The following is a 20,640-nucleotide window of genomic DNA, read 5'->3' as shown; positions in this document are numbered from 1 at the left end:
ATGTCTGTGGTTGTAAATGAAGAAGAGACCTCTAAGATCTTTTCTACCCTCAGGTTCTGTTTGATCCAGAAACCACATCTCACCTGATGTGAGACCAATCCCCAAGGCAAAGGGGCAGAGAGTCTTCTCTGCCCTTAAAATTAAACTCAAATATCAGAGGACATGTGTGCAGTCCTTTTCTATTTGTGGAGCACTTTCGTATCCTTCATTGGATTTGAAAAGGGTTTTATTAGGAAGAAACCATAGCCAAATATTAACAGCTTTTAATCTCCAGATGGTGGAATTTGGCATAATTTAAAATTTACTTGTGTTTTAAACCTTCAAAATCTCCTTCAAGCTGGGCGCAGTGGCACACGCTTGTAATCCTAGCTACTCAAGAGGCTTGGGTATAAGGATCACAAATTCAAGGATAGCCTTAGCAACCTAGTGAGACCCTGTCTCAAAAATAAAAAGAGCTGGGGATGTAACTCAGTGACAAAATGCCCCTGGGTTCAATCCCTAATGCCCACCTCCCCCCCAAAAAAATCCTTCAATTTAAAATCATAAAGAAATGATGGTTGCACCACATTGTTAAAGAACAAATAGCACTGAACTGTGTGTGTACTTTAGAATAGTTAATTCTATATATGAGGCTTTGCTTCATTAGGAAAAAAACCTTCAACACACACAATTTTATAGTCATTTCTTAAAACTGTGGCTTTGAGGAGAGAGTTACAGAAGATTCCTTAGACACAAGAGCAGTTTATGTAAGCTGACATGAACCTGCACCTCCCACCCATCCCCCAGACCCGCTTAAAGTTGCAGCCTCAAGCCAGGCCTGCAGAGCGCTCCTCCGACCACCAGGGGACTCTGCAGAGCTCCCGCGTCCTCACACACCGGCGCGCGCCGTCTCTTGCGCCTTTGAAGCGCGTGTGCGTGAGAGGCGGGGCCGGGAGAGGAAGCTGCGCCTGCGAGACCGCCGCCCACCTGAGCCTCACAGGGCGCTCCTCTCACCTTCGGTTCTGACAGACCGACCGCTCCAACTGCGTGCGAGTATTTGAAGTCCCACCTCTCCACTCAGTCGTCATACGTTTGAGCGGGTGTCCCCACTTCCATTTCCTCACCCTTAACCACTTATCCCTGCTACTGTGTTCCTTCGCCCTGCTCCGCCAAGGATCCTCGGTTTTCTGTCAGCCTCTGACCCATGGCGCTGCAGGCGCTGCAGGCGCTGCACAGCTCGGGGGTGGCCTTCCGCAAGATCCTGTCTCACTTCCCCGAGGAGCTGAGCCTGGCTTTCGCCTATGGCTCCGGGGTGTACCGCCAGGCGGGTCCCAATTCAGACCAGAAGGTGAGCCCGGCCCCAGAGACCGGACCTTCCCCATGTGGCTTCCCCGCGGTCCACCCCATTGCCAGGATTCTGCTTGTTCTCCCTTCGGACCCCTAGGGTGGCCTGCTGCGTACTCCAGGCGTCAATTAGGAGGATGCAAATCGTTCAGAAGTGTTCTTAGTATAACGAGAACGTGAGCTGAGTTTTGAAGGATAATTTAGGAATCCACTTGGGAGCTGCAGTTAGGTGAAGGGAAAAACTGTTGCCTAGGCACGGTGAAAGAAAGAAAAACAGTTGCTAAATTCGAATTCAGTTTTCAACCTGGATACTACGTTGGAATTTTCTAGGGAGCTTAAAAAAAAAAAAAAAGAATTGCTGGGTTCTACCTGAGATTCCTGATTTAACTCGTCTAGAATGATGCTGGGCTTCAGGAATTTGAAAAACGTCGCTCGATTCTCATGCGCAGCCACGTTTGAGCTCCTCCTATCTGCTGCTGTGGGAGAAAATACAAAATAATCCTCTGATTTCAAGGAAATCGATGAATTGTCTGTAGGGCCAGGGCAGGTACCGTGAAGGTAACTAAGGACAACAGTTAGTGGCTAGCCGGTGTATGCACTTCATGCTCAGCATATTTAACAAGTGTCTAGTGGGGATTAAACATTGTTACTCTTCAGAGTTGGCTGAGCACAACAGCAATATAATTTTCATTGTGATTTACAGAATTCAGTGTGAAAATTGCAATAGGGACTTAGATACTTGGCTGTAATTTGCCTTTTGGTTAAAGTTTGCCTATTCACTTCCTGGTGAGGCTATCTACAGCCTGGATTTCCTATCTATGCTGTTACAATGTTGTTCTTTAAATTGGCAGCATATGAAGTTGTGTGAGAAATTATAGTATGATCTAATTACTTTTCTAATATACATTTACATAATTATAGATATTTAAGAATGTTTACCCATGTCTTCTCACATCTTAAGTATCACCAGTGGTTTGTGGATCACAGTGAGGGAAACCCAGAGCATCCTTTAGTCTCCTGTAGACTCTTCATCATTTTTCAGTGAAGGTTTTCCTTTGAGTAGAACTGGATTTCCCTCCAAAAAAAAAAAAAAAGATTCTTTCCTTACCCTCACTCTCATCCCCTACATTCAAGTTAACAAACCTTGTATATTCTAATACTAAATCTCCTCCAAACCAGTCTCTACCCCAAGTGCCTCGCCTCAAACCTTTTTGTTTCTCCCCTGGAATTTTTTAGTGGTTACCTATCAGATTTCCCTCATCCTTTATCTCCACTCTCAAGTTAGTTCTTCTGCAGGAAAGTTTTCTAGCATGGCAAACAGCCTCTCTGGTCCTATCTCCCACAACATAAGTATGTTTTGTTCCAGTAGCACCAAACTGCAGGTCCAGAACATGCCTGACTGTCTCCTACCCATAGAAGTAGTTTCCTGTACATGGCTCTGTGCCTTCCTCATGTTTCCCCAAGTACTTTTACCAGCCCTGTTTCCCTTGAATGCCTTTTTCAAGACTCCTACTTAAGTTCCCTAGAAGCATTCCTACTTCTTGTTCTCTTGGATCTTTTTTTTTTTTTTTTTTGTACCATGGATTGAACCCAAGGATACTTAACCATCAAGCCACATCCTCAGCCCTTTTTATTTTTTATCTTGAGACAGGGTCTCAGTAGGTTGCTTATAACCTCATTAAGTTCCTGAAACTGGCTTTGAACCTGCAATCCTCCTGCCTCAGCCTCCTAAGCCATTGGGGATCTGCCCCCACTCTTAAGTGATATTAGTACATTGTGCATTCCTCTGTCAAGTCAAGTTGTATACTCCCTCCAGTAGACTGATCTCTTCTACCCTAGGACCCATCAGAACTCATAGGTACTTTATTAGTAGTTGTGAATGACTTATTTCCTTTTACATACTACTTAGTAGAGTTTGTCCAAGTGATCTTTGATCTGGAAGAAAAGTGGAACACATTTAACTGCAGTTAGGTAATGAGCACAATTATTCAGCACACAGAATTTATTACCATGCTACTTAGGTCTGTGGCTAATTAGCCTTGTGTACCAAGGCACAGTGCTTATCCTGGACATTGGTTTCCTTTCCTATAAAATTGGAATAATTGCATACCTACTTTGTAGAATTATTGTGAAGATAAAGTAAGTTGCTGTATGTATTATATATAAAGTGCTGACATAGTACACATTAAATTAGTATTTGTATTAAAACAAAGCTCACATTGCTTTCAGAGATTGGAGACCCTAGATCTTCTGCTAATCATAATAGCACAATATTTGGGAGGGTTCCACTCTATCTAGCCACTTTTCCAGGAATTAATGAACTCATTCTCTTTTCTTTACAGAATGCAATGCTGGATTTTGTGTTCACAGTAGATGACCCTATTGCATGGCATTCAGAAAACCTGAAAAAGAATTGGAGCCACTACTCATTTCTAAAAGTTTTAGGGCCCAAGATGATCACATCTGTCCAGGATAACTATGGCGCTGGAGTTTACTACAATCCATTGATTATGTGTGATGGTAGGGTAAGTGACGTTCGTTGGGCCTTTGTCTTAACTTGGCTAATTATTAACCTTTGTTAAAAGAGCACCAGTGAAATATGTATGTTTGTGCAGGTGGGAAAGGGTCACACTCCTGCTGGATGTTCTGAACCCAGGGACAGAGCAGGCACTGGAGTCCTCAACTCCCCTTCATTGTGATTGCAATGTGAGAAGGTGATTGAATGTTACTTGTTTTTTTTTTTTTTTTTTTTTTTTTGCCAAATGGTTCCCAAGTTTTAATCTGTTGTACACACAGATTGCAGGGATCCACCCCCAGAGTTTCTGATTCAGTAGGTCTAGCTGGAGCTGGAGAATTTGCTTTTCTAACAAGCTTCCAAATGACACTGAAACCAAAGGTCTAGGAACCATACTTTGAGAACCCTAGTTTGGTCAGTGTGAGGAATAGGCAGCCCTATTCAAGATCAGGGTGGAGATCAGTCTTATCTCTTCTAGATAACAGACACCCCCAGGAAGAAATTGGAAGTGAAGCGGGCATTAAGGGAGGCTGGTAGTCTGTGAGGCCAAGTAATAGACAGGAACCTCTTGGTGTTAACACCTGAATGGGATTCAAGAGTGGGGTGTTAGAGAGCAAAGGTCCCCAAAGAGGGATTGTCTGACATCAGAGACTCTTGCCTATCTTTTAGAGGAGAAACAGCCCAGAGGTTTGGGTTGTAGCTTAGTGGTAGAGTGCTTGCCTAGCATGTATGAGTTCCTGAGTTTGATCTATAGCACTAGCACTACCAAAAAAAAAAAAAGCAAACGAGATGAAAAGCAAACCAGATGAAGCATGTCAGTATCTTAAGAGGACTGTCAAGAGCTAAGTGGATCCCCAAAATGTGAAGACCAGTGGGGATCTAACTCAGTTGCCTCCTGGAGATTAGTTGGGTTAAGAATGAGGTATGGGCTTCAGTTGCTAGATTGACACTCCTGCTGATTTTTGGAGCATACTTATAGGCATATGAATAATGTGGGGATCTTTTAAAGTACAGATTCTGATTGAGTAGTCTGGTATGGAACCTGAGATGCTGCATATTTTACAAGCTGTCTGGTAATGCTCATGTAACTGCTCAAAGGAGCATGCGTTAAAGGGCAGGAGACTGGAATACTGACTTGAGAAGGATCTGAACTTGGCTGAGGAATGTGCTGTGATTGACTGGTGATGTCTGTAAATCCTTAAGGCCGTCTATTTGCTTTTCTGGTTGAGGTCCTATCCTGCTTCCCTTGCATTTTTTTTCCTTTTATATGGTACTAAGGTATGAACCCAGGGGCACTCTACCACTGAGCAACTTCCTCACCCCTTTTTAAATTATATTTTGAAACAGCTTCTTGCTGAGTTGCTCAAACTGGCCTCATCCTTATAATCCTCCTGCCTGAGCCTCTGAGTAGCTGGGGTTCCAGCTATGCACCACTACACCTAGTTGCACCTGCATTTTGCAGATGAGGAAATGAAGGTTTAGAGAGAACACCTTCTGTAAGGTCAGGCCCCTAGTTAGTGACAGGCTCCTTGATTTCTAGGCTTGTGCTGTTTCTACTGTCCCCCCTCCTGCCCCCCAGCTATTACTTGCCTGTAGCAAGAATGGTTTCTGCAGTCCTGTGGCCTAGTGGAGGGAAAAGCCCAACCTGCCACTTCCACTTATTCATGCAAAACACATAACTGTGTTCTTTATCCATAATTAATGTTATGCTGAGCCTATCTCTAATTAGTAACTTTCAAACAGTATTACATGCTCCAGTAACTAAAGGTTTAGGCAAAATTGTATACCAAGGGGACTGTACATTTTAATTGAAATTCTTTAGATACTTTTTACATATGTGCAGCCTGAGAAGGCTATTTGGATACCAAAGTTGAGTAAAGTGGATCTGAAGGTATTTATTAACACAAATAGGACTTTGTAACCTGGGAAATCTACATTCAGGGTTTATACAAATTATTATGGAAATTGACTTGACCATAATTCCATGTGTTTAGCATTGATAAAGAGGTTTTATTTGGGGATGTTGCTTTGTAACTATAAGCCTTTCAAAGTCAACAGCAATAGAGGAATTGACTATGTAAAGGATATCAGTTAAAACTTTTAATTAAAGAAACTTTCTGTTACTTTGCAATGAAAAGAACATTGGGAACTAAAATTCTAGGATCTAGTTTGTTTATTTGTTTGTTTTTGTGGTACTAGAGATGAAACCTAGGGCCACATACATGCTAGTTAAGCACTGCTGAGTATATTCCCAGCCTTGTTTTGTTTTGGAAAGTGACAGGGTCTCTCGGAATTGTTTGGGCTGGTCCCATACTACAGGCTCAAGCCATCCTCCTGCCTCAGCCTCCCAAATATCTGGGTCTATAGGTGCATACTATGCCTGGCTCTAGACCTAGTTTTAACTCTATTAGTACTGTTGCCATTTGGAGTATTTAATTTATTCTTTCTGGGCCTCAGCTTTTTATTTCTCAGATGGAGAACATGAACTAAAACAATATTTCTCAAACATTTGGAAAGGTCTAGTTTTTTTTTTTATTTGTTTTGGTTTTTTTGCAGAATGGTGTCTAAGAGCCATTCTGCCTTTAACATCACATGGACCTAAGTTTGTGATCACCTCACCTCCTGTACTTTGAACTGTATCTTGAACCATATCTGAGTTCCAAATCTGTTTTAGACATTAAACCTCTCAAAGAGTTTTGGTGGAGATGTGGGTATTTCCATGGAAGGCATTTTGAGTGACTTTGGAAATCAAGGTCCTACTCTGGTCCAGAATTTGATGTGTTTCCTTATGTTTTGTACTTGCATAAGAAACAACCTGATATTTGGGTTTTTTTTTCACCCATTTCTTTCCTTTTTCAGCTTATCAAATATGGGGTTATTAGCACCAGTATTCTAATTGAAGATCTCCTCAACTGGAATAACTTATACATTGCTGGACGCCTCCAAAAACCGGTGAGTGTGTGTTTTTTTAGGCTGCCATAATTAGGATGTCTCTGAACCTAACTTGACTTTTAATCCTTGTGATTGCAATGAGATGGAACTCTAGGAAATGGAAATGCCTATTAGATTCCTCCTCTTTCTACCTTTAATGAATTACCTTTATAATTCATTACCAATGTCCAGATATTATGTTGTGATATTGTGACATAATAAGAAATATATGGTTGGTTTTTGTCTTTGGCTTGTGGCACAGAGCTCCTAAAAGCCTTAGAATTCCTAAGTGTTAGGAATAACAAGTCCCTTTCAACCATACCTGAGTTCATCTAATGAGGGGACTCTTTTTTTTTTTCTTTCTGGCTTGAACCCAGGGCCTCATGCATGTGCATGCTAGGTAAGCACTAAACCACTAAGCCTCATCCACAGCCTTCCCAGGTGACCCTTGATGGGCCCTAGATAGCTTCAGGATAGGGGCTGGTTACCAGAGAAACCACCAATGTGCTTAATGGGCTGGAACTTTCATCCCTACCTCCCATTTTCCACCCACCTCTGGAAGGGGTGAGTGGCTGGAGATTGAGTTACTCTCAATGGCAGTGAATTAATCAATCATGCCTAGGTAGTGGGACCCCCATAAAACCCTCAGTAACAGAGTTCTGAGAGTTTCCATGTTGATGAACAAACACATTGAGGTGCTGGGAGGATGGGGTCTTTAGAGTGGGCGCAGAGCTCAGTTCCCAGTCCCACCCAACGATACCTTGTCCTCCTCCTACTACTACTACTATTCCTCCTCCTCTTCCTCTTTCTTCTCCTTCTCCTCCTTCCTTCCTTCTCCTCCTCTTCTTCTTCTTCCCCCTCCTCCTTTTCTTCTTCATACTCCTTCCCCCTACTTATTCCTTCCTCATCTCTCCTCCCTCCTCCTCCTCCTCTTCCTCCTTCTCCTCCTTCATATGCTTGGTATCAAACCTAGGGTCTTGCACATGTTAAGTATTTTACCACTGAGCTACATCCCCAACCCCTGCATCACTCTATTTAGCTGATCCTGAGTTGGATACTTTAGAATAAGCTGGTAATAGTAAGTAAGCCTTCCTGAGTTCTGTGAGCCCTTCTAACAAATTATCAACCCAGAGGAAGGGATTGTGGAAATTTACAGCTACTTAGTTGTGTGGGATTGAGCCCCTAACTTAAGGATTCTCTATATAGCTCGAGATAGATAATATCAAAATTAAATTCTATTGTAGGACACACAACTGGTGTCCAAAAAGTTGGAGAATTTGTTGGTGTGACAGAAAAAGCCCCACACATTTGGTGTCAGATGCTGGGAGTAAAAGACAGATTGTCCCCCTCAGGTACAGGGTCAGTCCATTTGGGGAGTTGGCAGAGAAGGTGTCCAGTGCCTTAGTGGCACCTCTGTCTGTACTATGTACATCCTCATCTTCTCTTCTAGAAGCTCAGGGCACTACGTGTCCACCGTTGTCTCCTCGAAAAAGACAGGACAATGTCTGTCACACAGAAAGCAGTCAGTAACTGTTGAGTGAATGAATGAGTCAGGCCGTCATTCCAGGGGAGAATGGTATTCTGGACCCTGTTTTATCCTCCTGAGGCCAGTGGTGATGTCCTGTCACTATATTCTTACCTCATTGGGGATGCTCCTGAAAGAGACTGTGGGGTTTTGGCTTCTCCATGGCTTTGATAGAAAGGAACAGGGACAAAGAAGTGGGAAGGAACTTGAACTTTTAACAAGTGTTTGCAACTATCATCTTTTTTCTTTTTTTCAAAAGTATGGCCTATTTTCTGAGAAAGCTTCTTTTTTAAGAACTACTTGAGCCAGGTGCAATGGCATACATCTAGAATTCCAGTAACTCAGGAGGTTGAGGCAGGAGGATCACAAGTTTAAGACCAGCTGCAGCACCTTAGCAAGAACCAATCTCAAAATAAAAAATAAAAAGGGCTGGGGATGTAGCTCAGTGTTAAAGTGCCCCTGGGTTCAATCCCCAGTATAGCAAAAGAAAGAACTGTGCTAACTAGTCACAGTTGTCAATCTCATACACCTCCCAAGGAAAATTTTCATTATACTGACCAGGGTCTTAGGCTCCAAAAATAGCAGATGGGTTGTTCTCAGGTATCTCCCATAACAGCAACCCCTACCTCCTTTTATAGTGAGCTATGGGGAAAAATAAGAGATTTCTACTGTCATAGTTCATTTGGTCTGTGTCAGAAAAATTTCTTTATTTGTGTATATGGGCTGTCAAGATGCTCTTGCTTTGAACCTGGGCTTAAAATTTAGTAGTGTAAATGGAATTTTATTCAGAAAGAATAAAACTCTTCCCAACAAAGAACAAATTCTGTCATTTGCAGGAAATTGGATGGAACCAGAGATCATAATTTTGAGTGAAATAAGTCAGACTCACAGTATCATATGTGAAAACTAGAGATATGTTTTCTTTCATATCTGAAAGATGGAGGGATGAAACTGGGAGGAAAAAAGAATTCAGTGAAAATAGAAGGGAGACCAACCACTAAGGTAGAGGAAGTAGAGAAGCGGAGGGGAATTGGGGAATGCTAGAAAGTGAAACTGACCAAATTACACTTTATTTATATATGTATATACCACAATGAAACCCCCACCCTTCTATATAAATAATATGCACCAATAAAAAACAGAAAAAATTGTATAATTCATTAAAATATGCAGAAATACTTGAGCATATTATACATGTATACACATGTATAAAAATTTATCAAGCCAAATCTTTCAAATATGTACACTTATAAATTTTCCTTCAGTAAAATCATTTTATAATTATGGTTATTATTATTATTATTATTTGGCAGTGCTGAGGATCAAGCCTAGGGTCTTGCACATACTAGGCAAGTGCCCTACCATTGAGCTATATTTCCCCACCCAAGTAAAACAGATTCTTTTAAAAAAAATTTTTTTTTAGTTGTAGATGGACAGAATGCCTTTATTTTACTCTTTTTTTTTTTACCTTTTTTAAATTTTTTTGTGGTGCTGAGGATCAAACCCAGTGCCTTACACATGCTAGGCAAGTGCTCTGCCACTGAGCTACAGCCCCAGCCCAAGAAACAGATTCTTATTAAACCTAAGGAAATAACTATATTACCGTAAAATAAGAATATTCACCATAAATTTTAAGATTTTTCAGGGATGATTAAGTAGGGAGAAAGGAAAGGTTGTAATTTCCTTTTGGAGTATACTTTACCAAATCTCTATAATCCATAAATAGCCCCAAATAGAAAAAGAAAAAATTTCTGTGTCTGACAAACAAAAGAATTTGCCAGGTGCTTTTTGTTTTGTTTTGTTTTGTTTTGTATGTGTGGTGCTAGAAATGGAACCCAAGGCCTCACACATGCTAGGCAGGTGCTCTACCACTGAGCCACACCCCCAGCCCATACATACATTTTTTAAACATCCAGAAACAATAAGCTTACTGAAATAATTTCAAATATCTATAGATGAATTTCTCATTCTTAGACTGGATAACAGGTAAAGCTCATAATTAAGCAAATAAATGCAATTGAAAATATATAAATATTCATTTTACTTCTAAGGGTTTTATAATTTTAAAAATGTTATTGATAGGGGCTGGGGATGTGGCTCAAGCGGTAGCGCGCTCACCTGGCATGCGTGCGGCCCGGGTTCGATCCTCCAGCCCCACATACAAAGATGTTGTGTCCGCCAATAACTAAAAAATAAATAAATATTTTTAAAAATGTTATTGATAGGAAGATAAATGAATGTGGAATTAGAAGTGTTTGGTCATATTAATTCCTACTGCTTATTAGGAGTTTATACGAACTCAGGCACCTGGTTTTATCTTTCTGAATGTCAGTCAATTCATGTGTAAAATAGGGATAATAGTACTTACCCTGCCAACGCCCCAAAAGCGTTGAAAATTGGAAACAGAGTATTAATGTTGGGAAGAACATGGGCATTTTAGTTAGAGTCTAAGAGAGCTAAGGTTAGGATCTCAGTTGTGACCCTTACTAATCTTGTGACCTTGTGCCACCGATAGAGTCCCTCACACCTTGGGATATTTTCATCTGTGGACAAGGGTTCTGAAATTCCTGATACTTCAGAACCATTCAGAAAAATGATATTTCCCTTCTCTTCATCCCTGGCTATCTCAGTTATGTTGAGATCAAATAAGATCAAATACAAAAATATTGCGTTATTCTCTGTACTATACTTTATGCCTGGAATTTTTTAAATTAAAAAAAAATGGTGTTAGAAACCTGAGATGCCCTGAAATCTAAGAATGTAAGTACTGGAAATTATCTTTTTGTTTTGTTTTGTTGTTTTGATTTTGTTCTGGGGATCGAACCCAGGGCCTTGCACATGCTAAGTATGTGATCTGCTGAGCTACACCCTATGGCCTGATCTCAGAATTTATCTAAATGTCATATGTTCTTGTAAAATAAAAGCAGTCCAAGACAAGGAGTAGCAGCTACATTTACCTTAAACAAAACTATGAATTTCTTGCCTAATTTAGAAAATAAAATAAAAGCTTGCCATGGTAGCTCACACCTGAATCCCAGGGACCTGGGAGGCTGAGGCAGGAGGATCACAAGTTTGAGGCCAGCCTCAGCAATTTAGTAAGACCCTGTCTCAAAAGAAAAAATAAAAAGGGCTGGAGGTGTATCTCAGTGGTAGAGCACCCCTGGATTTTATCACTAGTACCAAAAAAAAAAAAAAAGACTTATCTTTTTAAAAAGTGAAAATGATAAACAGGTGAAGTGACTCCCTCCTGATCCTGCCCCCAGTTTTTTCCACTCCTGTGGAAATCACAGTTAAGCGGACTTCTCTGTGGTAAGTCTTTCAGCAATCATTTTTCCCTCTAGATGGCAGCAAGTATTAATCAAACTTGAGCAAATCTGTTGAAAGGATAGTAGCATTTTCAACAAGAAAAATGGGTGGTTATTTTAAGAATTATGAGAAAGAGTACGAATTCTTTGTTTTTATGTTTTAAAAGCAGTTACATTGTTATATTGTCTAAAACTCCAAAATTGTCTTGCACTTTGCAAATTGAAATAGAATTCCTCAATTACTTGCAAGTTAAATCTTTAAAAGGAATATACAGGAGTTAAAAAGATGGACATTTCTGGGAAAAATTGAATTTAAAATTAAATTTCTGTTATACTTTACTAGCAACTTACCTTATAATTGAGGAGATACCATGTTTTGATTTCTAGTACAGACTTACGTTTCTGAGTCATTTAGTCATTTGCTGTGTGTGTGTGTGTGTGTGTGTGTGTGTGTGTGTGTGTGGCTGAGCAAGTCACCACTGTACTACATCCCAAGCCCTGCAAATATTTTTTAAGTGAAGAACCATGGAATTTAAATTACTTAATAGAACATGTGAACAATCTTTTGTAAGTTAAAAAAAAAACAAAAACACTAAAGCAAGTTAAAGTCAGTTCCTTAATTACTTTGACATAATTTGGGATTTTTGTATTTCACTTGTTTTTCATGTATAGATGATTTTGTAACATTTAAAATTTTTTAAAAAAATATCTAGTTTCCAGTTTTAGTTGGACACAATTCCTTTATTTTATTCATTTATTTTTATGTGGTGCTGAGGATCAAACTCAGGGCTTTGCACGTGCTAAGTGAGCACTCTACCCCTGAGCCACAACAATAGCCCTAACATTTTTTATACCTTTATTTTATTTATTCATTTTTATATGGTGCTGAGGATAGAACCCAGTGCCCTGCATGTGCTAGGCAAGTGCTCTACCACTGAGCCACAACCCTAGCCCTGTAGAGATAATTTTGTTTGAAGTTTCTTTTTATCTTTCAGGGCTCTAGAGATGGAACCCAGGGCCTCAGGCATGCTAGCCAAGGTGTCTACCACTGAGCTACACCCCAGCCAGTAATGCAGCATTGGTTTTTTTGTAATAGCTTTATTAAGGTATACTTCACATACCATAATTCAACCATTTAAAGTGTAAAGTTCAGTGGTTTTTAGTATATTTACAGTCCTGTAACTATCACCATATTAGAGTTGTATTTATTTATGTATTTCAAATGGGAAAAATCCCCCTGGTATAAAAGATCCCTGAACTGGGAATTGGAAAACCTGGTTTACTAGTTTTGGCTCTTCCCTGCTGTGAACCAGCCTTTGGTTTTCTAGCCTTTGAAATGCAAAGATTGAGCCATTCATTTAGTTATTCAAAAGACAACTAAGGTTCTTCTTTGTGCATGCCAAAAAAAAAAAAAAGACCCCCCACATTATTTGTCCTTGAAGATCCCCCAGTCCAGTAGATAGATAAGGTTTGATCCCATTCTTGTGTTCCGCCCTTCTTCATTTTCAAGCAGTGACTATTTAGAAGAGTCACCCCTCCTGACCATTTGGAATCAAAAAGTTCTGGCCAACGGTTGAGTAGTTCAGCACTAGGTAGGGTTGCCTTCTTTGTAACTGAAACTTCACTCTTCACAATTCAAGTAGTCTTTCCCAGTGACTGTTATAGAGATGGAGGGTGGCTTTCTTTTTTTCTCTGTCTTGAAAGGTACTCACAAATCTCTCCTTTTAAAGTCCCTCCGAGCTTTGTCCCTTCCTCTCTGCAGTCAGGATCTGCACCCTGGCATTAGAGCTAATGTTATCTATGCAGTTCAGGTCGGGGCATTCCCAGTAAGGTACAAACAGCTATTCACAACTCTGAGGACTTTCTTCTTTTCCCAGGCCTCTCTGGCAGTGCCCCAAGCGTTCACTGGCTTTTCACTCTGAACAACAAATTACAGTGCTGCCGAGACAAGTTCCTAGTTCACCTTTCGTTGAAGAACCAGATCAGCACAGTAGCAGAGCCTTCAGAATTCACGTTTTCCCTTTGAGTAAGGATGCTTTTATTTGCACTCTCTTCACCTTAAGTACTGGACTGCTTTCTTCCAACCTAAGTAGAACAGATTTCTTGGAGAACAATTGGTTATTCTGTTAACTAGGAGAAAATCTTCCAAACTTATTCTTTTGTTTGCCTCTTTGAGTATTTAGCGCCTTAAAATAGCCTCTGATTTCACTGGGTTTCTGTAATAGCCAGAGAGAGAGAGAGAGAGAGAGAGAGAGGGAATAATTATGATAAGGACTGGTGAATTAGGATGAAGACTGAAGGGTAGGAATATGGAAGCAGAATGGTATCACAGGGGACACATCAGGGGACTGGACCTCGCTTGGTCCATTGTGTCACTTCTTAGAGAAAGGTATTTGACTTCTCTAGCCCTCAGTTTTTCCACCAGTAAGTTGAGTAAGTTGCCTTCCTAGATCACTGATTCCATATGGAATACAAATTTTACTTCTAAGGTGTTGTAGGATTTTAAAAATTTCAGGAGCTGGAGATGCAACTCAGTGGTTGAGTACTTGCCTAGCATATTTATAGCCCCCAGTTCAATTTCCACATTGAAAAAAAATTGTTTTATTAAACTTCTGTCAAAATAAGTCAAGCAGAATACATCCCTAACTGAATGCATGATGATAACTCAAAATATTTAGAACTTGAATTGCATAGTGCAAGGGTGTGGCCCTGGTTTTGCCATTGGTTCATTGTGCAACCTTAGGCGAGTCTTGTTCCTGGGCTGTTCCTTGGTGTTATACTCTGCAGATGATGGCAAAGATACTAAACTCACCCAAGCCAAAAGGCTTAATTAAGGTCTATTAAGTTCTCATAATTATAAGGGTGGAGGAGGTGATATTGAACCAAGTGGCTTACCTATCATATATGAGGTATAGATGTTGGAAATATTCCCTTAGAAAAAAGGTGGATAACACAAGGCAAAAGTTAGAATTTAGGTTGTTAAGCTTGATTTATAGTTATGTCTTATGGTGCTACCACTTTTTTTTTTTTTTAAACAACAAAAAACTAACATCATTCTCCTCTTTCCAGTAGAACTTTATTTTGGAGTTTCTTAGAGTGTGCCTTTTGTATGCCATCTTAATGCATTATTATTTGGCAAAAAACAATTTTATATGCCCTGTTTTCTATTAAAGGAGGAAAATTTATCAACAACACCAAGTTGTTTAGAGACAGTTGATACATTTCAGATATCTATGAGTCCTTATTAAGGTCTTCTAGACTCTTTTCTTTGTATAGAAAATCAGTCAGTAGCAGATGTTTTAAAAAGATTATGGTGGGAATATAAATTGATATAACCATTCTGAAGAGCAATTTGGTAATTCTCCTTCTAAGCAGAATAGCTAAAAGTATTCTCAAAATTTGGTCTCTGGCTGGGCACTTTAGTGCATGCCTGTGATCCCAGTAATTCAGGAGGCTGAGGCAGGAGGATCACAAGTTCGAGGCCAGCATCAGCAACTTAGTGAGATCCTGTCTCAAAATAAAAGGGACTGGGGAGGTGGCTTATTGATTAGGCACCCAAGAGTTCAATCACCAAAAAAAATTTTTAAAAGGCAGGGGGAAAGGTGTCCCTGAACCCAAAACAGCCTCAACATTTTCTAGGACCTTGTTAGAAATATACATTTTCAACCTTCCTACAGGGCAACTGAATCAGAAGCTTTGGGGTTTGGACCCATTATTATGTGTTTTAATAAACTCTCCCATGATGTTAATGCTAGCAAAGATGAAAACCCCTGGCTTAGAGAAATTCATTGCCTGTGTACCAAGTAGCACACCAAAGGAAGCTCACTTCAGCTAATGTATTATGTACCGTATCTCATTTGATCTGTTAACCCCATTTTATTGATAAGGAGCAATGCCCATCACCACAGCTAGGAGGAGATGGAGCTGAGACTTGAACATATTCTCTTAACTAGAGTGCATTTTGTGTGTGTGTGTGGTGTATGTGTCTGTGTGTATGTGTAAGTAATTGGGGATGGAACCCAGGGCCTTACACATGCAAAGCAAGCACTGTACCACTGAGCTACATCCCCAGCCCTACCTTACTGTTTTTAAAAACCGAGACTCTGAGAACAGACTGGAGCTCTAATGTATTTAATGGATTTGGAGACAGTCAAAGACAGCTGCTTCTGACATGGATTTTAGACAGTCAAAGACAACTGCTTCTGACATATATTTAGGAGAATAATGCTTTGTATTGAGCAAAGCACGAACTCAAACATTTACATTTATTGTTGTTTTCAATCTTTGACAATTCCTTGATACAAATCTGTTATCCCTATTTTATAGATGATGACTTAAGTTCTGGGAAGTTAGGTCATTTGCCCAAACTCACACAGTTTGTAAGTACATGGATTTGAGCCCAGATCTATATTTAAAACCCACGATCTTTCAATTGTAGCTAATTTTCTTTCCATTTTCCTTCACCGAGTTTCAAATCTGTGTATCTAAAAATCATAAAGCATGAACTGCCTAGGTTATTTGTGGGCAAGAAGAGAGGTGAGTTCTGAGTAAAGAAAATGCCTTCTCTCACTAGAAAATTTAAAAACTGAGATGAAAAAATAAAAATATTGATATTCCCAAAGGATGTTTATTCTTTTTCAAAGCCTGTGGTGAGTTTGCTCATTTAAAAAGAATATTAATTTTGTTTTCTTTGGCATTCTGATCCCTTCCTATGTGATAGATTTCTCTGATTTTGGCATAAGAGGAGATTCTGGGATTACTTATTAGAATAGTAATCATTTCATGTCAACCAAACTAATATTCCAAGATCCTCAGTGGTCGGCATCTGGGATGGTTCCAGCTATATGTGTCAACCTGTGGCTTGAGCAATACTCCTCTTCTAAAATTTTTCTTCTGAATGTTTGCCTTTTCCAGGTGAAAATTATCGCAATGAATGAAAACGTCATCCATAGGTCAGCACTTGATAAAAATCTGAAGAGCGCTGTGACTGCCGCTTTCCTCATGCTCCCCGAAAGCTTTTCTGAGGAAGACCTCTTCATAGAGATCGCTGGACTCTCCTACACTGGTTAGTGTCCTGTGTGTCCAAACCTTTTTCAAGAAGGAGATTTGTCATTTGAACGCTATGCAAATAGCTTGCTCCTCACCCTGCCCAGGGACTGCAGTGGTCTTATTTCTAAATTCTATCACTTCCTGTGTCACTTACTGCAGTAGCTTTCTGATTTGCCTCCCTACATCCAGTGTCTCCCGTCTTCTCTCCACAACCCTCCAGATTTTATTTTAATATTTATTTTTTAGAAGTAGTTGGACACAATGCCTTTATTTATTTATTTTTATGTGGTGCTGAGGATCCAACCCAGGGCCTCGCATGTGCTAGATGAGTGCTCTACCACTGAGCCACAATCCCAGCCCCCCTCTAGATATTATCCAAGGGTGATTTTTGGTTGTTGCTATTGCTTATTTTTATTTTGAAATGATTGCAAATCTACAGAAAGGTTTTGAGAATAATAACAGAAAATTCCCATAAACCCATTTTCCTGATCCACCAATTTTAACATTTTACTATATGTTTTCTCATTCTCTCTGTACCAGTGGTTTTCAAAGTCAGTATGCCTCTGAGGGCTTCTTGAAACAACTGGAGGGCTGGAGTTGTGGCTCAGTGGTAGTGCATTTGCCTAACATGTGTGAGGCACTGCTTTTGATCCTCACCACCATGTAAAAATGAATAAATAAAATAAAGGTATTGTGTCCATCTACAACTAAAAATATTATTGGAAAAAAAAAAAGAATGTGGTGGGGCATACCTTAATTCCAGTGATTTGGGAGACTGGGGCAGGAGATTGCAAGTTTGAGGCTAGCCTCAGCAACTTAGTTAGACCCTATTTTAAAATAAAAATAAAAAGGGTTGGGAGTGTAGCTCAGTGGTAAAACACCCCTAGATTCAATTCCTAGTACTGCCAAAATAAAAAATTAATTAAAAAACAGATTATTGACCTTAACCCAGACAGCTGATTTAGTAGGTTTGGGAAATGGCCTAAGACCTTATATTTCTAACAAGGTTCTGGGGTGATGCTGATGCTCCTCTCGGGACCCTGCTTTCTATTGCTCTTTCTGTATATAAATGTACTGTGTTGTTGTTGTTGATGTTGTTTTTCCCTGAAGTGTTTGAGGTCATACATATCATGTCCAAGTTAGACCATAACCATAGTACAGTTACCAAATTCAGGAAATTTAATACTGATGCAGCAGGTCAAGGTGGCCCACATCTATAATCCCAGTGATTTCAGAGGCTGAGGCAGGAGAATCTCAAGTTCTAGGCAAGTCTCAGCAATTTAGTGGCACCCTATCTCAAAATAAAATAAAAAGGGCTGGGAATGTAGCTTAGTGGTAAAGCACCCTTGAGTTTAGTCCCCATGATGATGATGGTGATGATGATAATTTTGATCAAACTGATAATCCATATTCCAAATATCAGGCATTCCAATAATGTCCATTATAACATGTTTTTTCTAAAGTACATGACCTAGTCAAAAATCATATACTGAATTTAGTTGTACCTCTCTTAGTTTTTATTGTATCGTCTGGTGGTGGGGACTGAGCCTCAGGCCTCATGCATGCTAACCTCACTTTCCCTTTTCTTACATGACATTCACATTTCTGAAGTCTACAGACCAGCGACATTTGCCTCTTTGTAACCAGTGTTTCCTCCCTTATATGCAGTCTGTTTGTATGAATGTCACAGAAATTTCCTGCTTCTTACCAAACTTTCCCTCCTGAATTAAGCGCCCATGGAAGAGTTTTGCTCAAACCAGTCTTTACTGCATTGGTCCAAAGTAGTGATTTTCCAAATCCTTTTACTCCACAGGAAGGAAAAGCTTTCCCTTCTTCCCCATTCATTTAATATATTTGTTTGTTAATTTGTCTAAATGTTGATTTCTTTCCCTTTCCGCCAGTTGTGTTCCTCAGAGATGGGAACAGGTCCTATAAAGGGTGAGGGGAGAGCTGAAAGGTTGGGGCCCCTGGTTCCTCACCCAAGCTGCAGCCAGAGGAGCATCACATTTGCCTGTTTCATACAGTGAGGTCCCGTGTAAGATCTCAGTTACAAACTGAGGATGTAGCTCAGTGGCAGAGGCCTTGCCCAGCATACACAAGGCCCTGGGTTCCATCCCCAGCACCATTAAACAAAAAAGATTTTTTTTTCTTTCATTGACAAGAAAAATTATCTGCTACTTAAAAAGTTTAAAAACCACTGTCTTAAATCAATTATGTCTTTCCCAGTTTCTTAAGTGTAAGTCAGAGGACTCGGTCCTCAAAACAGCTTATTTATTCTCCAAATCTCAACACAGATAATATTTCATGGAAATTTAATGCTGTAAGAGCCTTCAGAGGTCTTATTCTTCTTTCTTCTTCTTAAAATGCATCTAGCACAGCACAGCTGTATTTGCAACACTGGAAAGAACAGAAGTGAAGTAACCTTGACCTTTTTTTGCTTCCAGCTTCACCTGGCAGCATCCATGCCCTTCATCAAGAGACAAAGAGTAGGCCTGAGGCCGGGGCTCAGTGGTAGAGCGCTTGCCTAGCATGTGCGGCACTGGGTTCACTCCTTAGCACCACATATAAACAAACAAAATAAAGGTGTGCTGTTCATCTACAAAAAAAACAAAAAGACAAAAAAAGAGGCAAAGAATAGCGTGACTACTTATCAGAATAAATGGGTCCACGTGCATGCAGTGAGTGGGAAAAGAGAGTCCATTTTTGGAGTTGTTCCCTCCCTAAACTCCCACGTGGAAAAAAGCATCACAGAAGCCTTTTGTGGTGCTGGAGATAGAGCTCAGTGGGTAGAGTGCTTGTCTTGCATGCACAAGGCCCTGGCTCAATCCCCAGCACCTCAAAAAGAGAAGAAGCCTCTTGTGATGGGTAGACTTTGAGAGAAGATGAGACTGCTCTCTGGGGCCCACAGTGTTACCTCTCTTATTTTTTTCTCCCATGTAATAACATCTGCATAGTGCAAGGTGGATTCTGGCTGGAAGCTCTCTTTAATAAATTCTGAATATTGACTAGAGAGTAATGGAACTACTTTTACCTGTCTGTTGACTCTTTTAGTCCTGGGAATTGAATCCAAACTTCATGCTTGCTGAACACATGCTCAGCCACTGAGCAATGTCCCCAGTCTTTGATTTTCTTAAGTGTCATTCAAGTTGCTATAAATCTGTAGCTGAGTTTTGCTAGAACTAGACTGGTAAGGGTAGAAAAGGATGTAGGTCCCGTGAGTAGGTCATTTTCACAGCTTTGAGACTTGCTTCAGGCATTGTGTCAAAAGGCCAATTTTCCTCCTGTCTTTCCTAGGCTTCTGAGAACCTAGTATCCTTGAATTGAAAGAATTCTGACCGTTTGTTAAATCCAAATCTCCCAGGACCTCAGAATATTCCAGTATTTAAAGTACCCACCCAGCCTCTCTTTGATTTACAACTTTGACATTTTCTATCTTTTCCCAGTTGAGAGATTATATGGGGTCCCTTGCCTGTGAAGTTCAACATTTCTCCTTCCAGGAGAAGAGAAGAGGAAGGGATAGAGAAAATAGTGCCTCTCTGCGATAATTGGACAAGTTCCTGCTAGTAGTTACTGGCAGAGTCAAGATCTGTCGGTATTACTATGAATAATAATAACCTGTACATTTTATTTAGTACTTAAAGGTCACTTTGACTGCTCTGGGGCCCCTATTTATGGCAGCATTATTGTAAATGATGGGTGAGAAAGGAGTAGGTGGAGGAAGAAGGCCTGCAAAATTAGGGACGAGAAAGCTTTCACTTATTCTTAGAAGTCAGCACTTCAGTAAACAGGAAAAGAATACCAAATGACTTTGAAATAGTCACCTGGAGCTTTCTTAAGTAAGTGCAAACTATAAAAATGACTAATTTTAGGTAACGATCCTGGCTTAACATTTATCAAATGAGTCAGCGACTCATACCCAAAGAGCTGAAGATAGAACTTCTGCTCTAAGGAACTTCACACTGGTAAACATGTGCAGGCACGGTGAGTCAGTG

The 20,640-nt window shown here is 40.1% G+C and overlaps 1 protein-coding gene across 6 annotated transcripts in view; it reads left to right on the top strand.

Annotated features, from left to right (window-relative positions):
- LOC144374570 (phosphatidate cytidylyltransferase, mitochondrial-like) overlaps positions 1-20,640 on the top strand; it is an 81,461-nt gene that overhangs the window by 39,238 nt on the left and 21,583 nt on the right. For 2 of the 6 annotated variants that reach the window (XM_078037321.1, XM_078037326.1), the window contains exons 1-4: positions 916-1,327; positions 3,666-3,848; positions 6,698-6,790; positions 16,514-16,664. In XM_078037321.1, the coding sequence (XP_077893447.1) occupies positions 1,184-1,327; positions 3,666-3,848; positions 6,698-6,790; positions 16,514-16,664 (571 nt within the window). In that variant the 5' untranslated portion in view covers positions 916-1,183. Of the gene's footprint in view, positions 1-912; positions 1,328-3,665; positions 3,849-6,697; positions 6,791-16,513; positions 16,665-20,640 lie in introns of those variants that run through there. The other 4 variants (XM_078037325.1, XM_078037322.1, XM_078037323.1 and 1 more) reach the window with 4 other exon arrangements.

The sequence above is a fragment of the Ictidomys tridecemlineatus genome, unplaced genomic scaffold, assembly GCF_052094955.1.
Source record: "Ictidomys tridecemlineatus isolate mIctTri1 unplaced genomic scaffold, mIctTri1.hap1 Scaffold_75, whole genome shotgun sequence".
Lineage (NCBI taxonomy): Eukaryota > Metazoa > Chordata > Mammalia > Rodentia > Sciuridae > Ictidomys > Ictidomys tridecemlineatus.
This window is presented reverse-complemented; position numbering and strand designations above follow the sequence as displayed.